Below are 7535 nucleotides of genomic sequence, written 5' to 3'. Positions count from 1 at the left end.
TATTTAAAATAAAATATATTTAATTATGAAAAAATAGAATATACAATATAAAATAATTTTAACTTGGTCAATGTGTATTTTATTACATATGATGCAGTATTGAGACAGGATAAAATATTTTTACTGACGAAACATATCAATTAATTTCTTTAATTATAAAATTAATTTGTATATTTTTATCCATTTTTAATTCTCATATTATTAAATTAAAAATGACATAATATATTATAAATAACATAATAAATGATTCAATGATATATAATTAATTACCATACACTGTCAGCGTAAAAATACTTATACGGTCGATTTGTCATCATCACCCGTTTGCATTATTTTATAGATTTTTAAAATAAAAGTCAAACTTATTTCAATATCCAACGTCTCAGATTAACTGATGGTGTAAAATTCTTTTACACAGTTAATATATTTCAATTAAATTCATATTTAATTATTTATATATTATTATAATAATTTTTGATAGAAATTAAATATTCTCTTGCTCTAAAGACTAATCTATTGAATTGAGAATGATTACATTAAACAATACAATTATCGAATTCGAAATCAAAATATCTTTATTATATTAAAAATAAATATAAATAATTTATGAAATAAAAATTAAATATTTATTTTTTTTAGAGATTAAAGGTAGTGCACTGTCGGTGTAAACTTTCTTTACACCATCATCCAATAGAATTATAACGTTCTGCCATATCATATCAGTATTTTAAAATTAAACGTGTGATTTGGCGGAATACACATCTCTGATTGGTTGACGGTGTAAAAATAATTTACATTGTCAGTGCATAGTCTTTTTTTTTTTGTATTTTTTATTTATAAATTTATAAAAAATTAAATTATATTTAAAATGCATATTAATATTTTTAATTCAATAAATCTGACTGAATTGTAATTAAGAAAATAAAATAAAGAGAGAAATATATAATTTACCAAAATGAATATATGAAACAAAAAGAAGAAGCTTCATAAGCACCCCACAAGAAAACAGAAACCAACAGGTCCTGCCTGCCCTTGAAGGTTTGTAAAATCAAAGCCGCCCCTTTTGCTTTTCTTCTTTCTTTTGCGCCTACAAATATGATTTTCTTCCTCACATTTTCTTCAATAGCTCTTTTCCCTATTCCATTTTCATTCTCCTTTCATAACAACAATAACTAACTCTCTTCTACCAAAATCAAATTCATCTTTTTTTTAAGGTTCAATCTCTCTAAGGTAACTCTAACGCTCACCGTTACAACCTCTTCAAGATTTCATCTTTTTTCACATTGCGATCCTGGTTTTGTTCTTTTTTTGTTTTTAATCAACTAGGTCTTGTTCTGTTTCATACTTTGATCCAACTTCTCTTAAAAATTTCCCATTTTTATGTTTTTTTTTTCAATTGATATTTTACTTTTTAATGGTAGTTTTAAATATATTGTTAGATCCCTTATATTTGCTATGGTATTCATATTTTTTTTGATATGGTTTTAGGTCAGGGTTTAAACCAGGATTATATACAAATTTCTATATGGTAAGGATCCCTTTCAATTCAGAATGCTAATAGATTGTGATGTTAAAATGTGGATCAAAGTGATTTTGTTATCATGTGTATGATTTAATTTTTCTATGGTTGTGATCACTAGGGAGAAGCACCAGCATTCCTTGTTGATGACCTTCAGGATGGGCCTCTTAATGGCCTTGAATTAACAAATGGAACTTGCAAAACAACGACTACCGTCGGCGACAAAACGGTAAGATTATACTTTATGCTATGGTGATATGAAGATCATCTTTTGTTATGTATGTATGTATGTTATTCATTGATTAGGTAATAGTTAGTTAGTCAATTTATGCCTAAAACAAAAACTGGGCCTCCATGTGTTTGACAGTATGTCACTGTTGGAGCTGATGATGGAACTTTGTCCATTGACGTTCAAATTTTTGACCCTAGTCTTGGAGAATGGTCAGTTTGAAGTTTCTTAGCTTCATAGATGTTTTTGTAAGGCTTTTGTTACTGATAATCTTTTTGGATTGCGCAGGGTTTACCCAACTGTGTTAGGAACCAAACCATTGTCATGCAAAGGCCACTCGACCGTGCTTTTTGAGAACCGGATTCTTGTTCTTAAGAAGGGTTCTAAACCAGATGATCAAATATGGTTCCTAGAGGTGAGTGAGTATATGAAGGGACTATAGTAGTGCATTGTAGATTTCTAAATTGTATTATAAACTATGAAGCACCGACATGGTAATATTTTGAGAAGAAGACATAATTGAATGTATTTACATGTGTCGATGTTGTTGTTGTTGTTGTTGTCACTATCATGTCTTTGATCAGAAGTGTCGGTGCTATGGAACAAATGCTAATTCTTTTGTAACTGTTACCAGGTGGACACTGAATACGTTAGGCAGCAGCGGAAAAAATTGGGGACAGAGGTTGTTGCATGGAGTAAGGGTGTGATTGGCAATGCAGAGAAACCTATTGTTATTAGTGGTCCTTCTGGAGTCGGTAAAGGAACACTGATATCAATGCTCATGAAGGAATTCCCATCGATGTTTGGTTTTTCTGTGAGCCACACCACTCGTGCTCCGCGGGATATGGAGAAGAATGGGGTCCATTACCATTTTACTGAGAAGAGTGTGATGGAGAAAGAGATTAAAAATGGAAAGTTTCTCGAGTTTGCTTCTGTACATGGTAATTTGTATGGGACCAGTGTTGAAGCTGTTGAAGTTGTGGCTGATGCAGGAAAAGTAAGTTCCTTCTACTTTACTATTATTCTAATTCATTTGATCTGAATCATGAGTATTAGAACAATTAATTGCATGTATGTTTGTGTGCAACATTCTATCTAAAGCTTTGTTAGAGACCGGCATTACATTAGAATAGGCTAAATCTCAATGGTATGATTAGATCTCAACGGCATGATTATAATACTTGCAGAGATGTATTCTTGATATTGATGTTCAAGGAGCAAGATCAGTGAAGGCTAGTTCTCTTGAAGCCATATTCATCTTTATCTGCCCCCCATCAATGGAAGAGCTTGAGAAGCGCCTTCGTGACAGGTGAGTAGTGGCCGCTTAGTGATGCATATTTAATTTTCATTCGCTCTGAAATTTAGGCTTAACTTAATGCTTTGAAACCAGAGGGACTGAGACAGAGGAGCAGATCCTTAAGCGACTGCGTAACGCCTCGGCTGAAATCGAACAAGGAAAGTCTTCCAATATATTCGATTTCACCTTATACAATGACAATCTTGAGGAGTCTTATGAGAGACTTAAGGTAACTCCTGCTAAATACAAAACTTCCAAGTCATGAAATAGTCTTGTCATCTTCCTAATATAAGTATATCCATTGATGCAGAAATTATTGGGACTTAATGGTTTTGTCACTGCTTCACCGAAATCAGGTAAGAATATTTTAAATCAGTGAAACTGAATGTATAGTTTCAATTTTTAAAGCCAAGACAATCGATCATCAAGATATATTATATTGACATTGTATATAATCTGTTAATCTAGCCGCACCTAGAGAGATAAATTTACCAATGGATCATTCGGTGTCTAAACTCGATGACAAAATCATCATAAACTGCATCTCTTCTGGACCGGATAAAGAGTCAAAGAACTTGTAAGCACTGAACCATTTAGATTAGTCCTAGAATTTTCCTTACTTTTTTAGCAACTGAAGGGTAAGTTGCTGATGTTTCATTTAAACTTGACAGGATCATGTTAGATGTTTCCTCACTAAAAGGGGGTGCACCTGGAAGGACAAGAGGGCTTGATTTTCATGTTATAGGCTCTATGGATCAACTTAGCTAACATTCTATGAATTTTAGCCACAACTAACTTGGTTTTCTCCATTCATAATTGTTACCTATAAGGCATTAGATTTATGAGTTGAAACATTTTTTTTCCTTCTCACTGGCGTTCTTTGATTGTTTATGGCAATTGAATTGATTTTGAGTAGTGTTGGCAATGACACATTTATTATTATTATTCCCTACATGGGCAATGAAATGATTTTTGTGATTTTTGTTGTTCTGTGAATGCTCCTGAGATGTGTATGTATGTGCAGTACACTTTGTCTGGCTCGATATGGTGCTTTAAGTTAGACTTTTGAAGCATTATATACAAAATGGAGGTACAATGATGGTGTGGTAGAGGAGAAACAAGATATACTCTTTTCAAATAAAATTATTTAGATGCAAAGCGAAGAGAGAATAGGACAATATATGCAAAGGCTGTTGAAAGCAGTTTCAGTTGTGACTAGTGTTCACATATGGAAAAGTGTTGTCACATCGACCGGTTTTGGCATTACCTTAACATAAGAGAGTTTATTTGGTCAATTAAATGTAGTTGGGGTTTGGTGATGTTACAATCAAAAGTTAGTCTGGTCCTCATTCTCACTCAAATCTAGAAGTGGTCAATGAGGGCATGTTTGTCACCCACCCCGCAAAAGTCTAAAAAAAGAGTTAGATCTGCCCCCACAAAAGTCCGAAAAAGGGCGTGGGCTCAAAACCTGACGGAGCGGGTACGTAGACATTGCCTCCCTCTAAAAGTTGCAATGCCTGGTCCAAAAAAAAAATCGGAGCGGACGAAAAATGTAAGCAAAACGGGCATTCGGGGTAGGGTTCGTTTTCCACCCATTTTCAGAAAATGTAAGCAAAATGGGCATTTGGGGTAGGGTTCGTTTTCCACCCATTTTCAGTTCATTAATCAAAATCGTATGCTTTTTGGTTTAGTCTATAATGTCAAGTGGGGTATTGGGGTATAGAAACATGCTATTGCAACTTGCTCTTTACCACTTGCAACTGCAAGGTCTATATATTTTCCACATTTAATATATTATACCTAACTTAGCAATGTCCGTTCAAATATATTTTTTGTTCAGTGTTTTGTTTGTTACTGTAATTTAAAATTAAAACGTAAAAAGACATAAAGTTAGAGAAATACTACTCCTATATGATCAAAAAAAAAAAGAGAAGAGAATAGTTCTCGTATGTTGTGAAATATTATTGGTTGGTAATATAGTGGGAAATAATTTAGGGGCAATTGTGTGGTGTAGGTTTGACCAAACGTAGAAAAGGGGGAATGAATGAGGAAAGCAAGGTTGTGCAAGTTGCCATCTCACAACCGAACTTTGGTTTTGTGTTTGTGGGGACCGTGAAAGTGTTTCCTCTTTTTCACGGGACCAAGTTGGGGGGACACACACTACTGTTTGTCCTTCTCTGTTTGCAACAACGACTATGCTACGTTTTATTCGTCAGCAATTCACGTGCTACTGTTAATAAGGTGCCATATAACAAGTGCTACACGTTATGATCTTATGATGAGTTCAGAAGAGTGAATTGGTGAAATACTTGCAAGATACAATAGGATAAGATTCTCAAGTTACCTACAAGACCAAAGTTGGCACGTTATCGAAGTATAAGGCATGTTACTACTACTACTACTACCATTTTTTAGTTTTAAAATTTGTGATGGGTCATGCATCAATAATATGATATCCAAACTAGAAATTCTAAAAATTCAGTATTCTAAAAATTCAGTATAAAAACTTGGGGAAGAGATTGTATGACGAAACAACTAATCCGATGAAATGGTGTAATGTTTTAAAACTTAGATTCGTCATCAAACCTGGAAGTGTAGAGTCATCCCATGCAATGTTAACCTCTCGAATCAACAACAACCATCGTGTTTCAAAGGACCTTTAGAAAACCTTGAGGGATGAGATTCTATGATAGAACAACTCACCCGATGATGTGGAGATCTTCGATACTATTCTCATATTCTGAAATGCGAGGGGATCACATGGTTGAAAGGTGTACTTGTTAAAAAAAAGTACAGATGCACAACAACTTTACATTGGTATGGATTTTTAGAGGTTTTAGAGTTTGCGGTGGTTAGAGCAAGCTCACAGTAGTGACAAACTCTGTATTTGGGGTATTTTCAGTGAATAATGAATTAATCCTTTAAATCCTAAGATTGAGGTATTTTTAGAGGTCTATGGGTATGGATTTGGGAAACTCTGAGAAGCAGTAACCATTCTCCCTCAACAAGGGAACCTATTGAATGCCTATTACTTAAGATACCGTGGCCTTGACCACTTCCTCACGTGCTTATAGACTGTATACATGTCACCATCCATGCTTCTCACGTGGAAGAGCATACCATTTAGTGGGATCATGCCCAAGTGCATATTCTAGGACGGACGCCTGATGAGGACTTGTCCCATATCACCCTATTGTGGGTCATTTACAAATATATCACTACACAGTCCCTAAAGCACGAGGACTTGTAAAGGGCAAAGTGATTAAGCTCTTATTCCATATAATTTTAAGTCTTTAATTACTTTTAGGTGAATCCCATAGTTAGGGTGAGTCCCTTAGTTAGGGAAGAGTCCCTCAGTTAGGAGCGGATCCCTCATTTAGAGGCAAGTACATCCGTTACGAGCGGGTTCTTTAGTTAGGGGCGAGTTCCTCAGTAGAGGATGAGTCATAAAACCCCTGTAACGTGTCTTCTACGTACTTCGTTATCGTACCTAAAAAAAATATGAGAAAACGACTTAGCGAAGTGTAATTGCACACTCGCATGATGGGCTAAACAAAGTTGCAATCGAACTTTATTTATTCCTAAAAAGGAAAGGGGAAATATCGATAAAGCCCAAAAAAGAATGGCAATGATATTGATCGTCGCAACCAAATCAGGGTTCGGGAGTCGATTGCACAAGGGAATTGTATTAACACCCCTCACGTCCGTTGTACTCAACGGAAACCATTAGGTTATTTTTGCGCGTTAGTGTTAGCTTAGAAATGTTAGGTTTCTCAAGTTATTAAGAGGGAAAGAAGAAAAGAAAAGAGAAACTATTTTTTGGATTTTTTATTAATGAGTTTGACAAGATTTACAAATCCCGCTCCTACGTATCTCTGGGTGAAATAGAGAACTCAAAGCTTACGTAGTTATGGGTAAAAAATGTTTGTTTATTGATCGATTTTAGAGAAAGCTATTTTGTGTCAATTGGCGAAAACATTGTTGGCTACCCAAAACAAGTGGAGAAGGGAATGTTTGCACCACGACCAAATGGATTTACAAATCAATATTCGTGGGCAACGTTCGCAAGCTTACTCACACGTTCAAATGGACAAAACATTGTTTTGCATTGTCTTGAGACAAAGTACCTTTCGTTTGAGAAATAGTTTAAGGATCAATCGCACGACGATGAGAAAAGAATTTGATTGATTTGAAGTATTTTGAGTAATGACGAGAACTTAGATGCGCGAGATATCCTTCTCGAATCCTGGCCTCAAGAGCTCGTGGTATCCACCACGTTCCGTTTCTATCATATTTACAAAAGGGTTTGATATTTTTAGGTGTTTTGAAGATTTGATTGAGAAAATGTTTGAAGAAACTACATTGACAGTTTTCAATGATGACGAGAGCTAGGATGGACGAGATATCCATCTCGAATCTTAGTCTCAGGAGCTTGTGGTATCCACCTCATTCCATTTCCATATTTATTAAAAAGTGTTTGATAAACATTA

General features: G+C 34.8%; 1 protein-coding gene across 8 annotated transcripts; it reads left to right on the top strand.

Annotated features, from left to right (window-relative positions):
* Positions 1-964: 964 nt before the first annotated feature.
* Positions 965-4023, top strand: LOC127126305 (guanylate kinase 2). 8 transcript variants are annotated; one of them, XM_051055207.1, is made up of 11 exons: positions 965-1038; positions 1489-1528; positions 1641-1748; positions 1887-1960; positions 2037-2163; positions 2383-2745; positions 2936-3057; positions 3139-3274; positions 3356-3401; positions 3514-3622; positions 3717-4023. In XM_051055207.1, the coding sequence occupies exons 2-11, from the start codon at positions 1526-1528 to the stop codon at positions 3811-3813; spliced, it is 1185 nt and encodes a 394-aa protein (XP_050911164.1). In that variant the 5' UTR covers positions 965-1038; positions 1489-1525; the 3' UTR covers positions 3814-4023. The 8 variants fall into 8 exon arrangements, with proteins under 8 accessions (XP_050911164.1, XP_050911168.1, XP_050911166.1 ...); XM_051055209.1 differs by having other exon boundaries at positions 977-1038; positions 1494-1528; XM_051055206.1 differs by having other exon boundaries at positions 1025-1230.
* Positions 4024-7535: the final 3512 nt, after the last annotated feature.

The sequence above is a fragment of the Lathyrus oleraceus genome, chromosome 3 (assembly GCF_024323335.1).
Source record: "Lathyrus oleraceus cultivar Zhongwan6 chromosome 3, CAAS_Psat_ZW6_1.0, whole genome shotgun sequence".
Classification (NCBI taxonomy): Eukaryota; Viridiplantae; Streptophyta; class Magnoliopsida; order Fabales; family Fabaceae; genus Lathyrus; species Lathyrus oleraceus.
Note: the sequence above shows the minus strand (reverse complement) of the source record. Positions and strands in the feature narration are given on the sequence as shown.

Coding starts and splice junctions, on each gene's coding strand:
- LOC127126305 (XM_051055207.1), top strand. Junction 1,749..1,886: donor CTACCGTCGGCGACAAAACG/GTAAGATTATAC, acceptor TGTGTTTGACAG/TATGTCACTGTTGGAGCTGA. Junction 1,961..2,036: donor GACCCTAGTCTTGGAGAATG/GTCAGTTTGAAG, acceptor TGGATTGCGCAG/GGTTTACCCAACTGTGTTAG.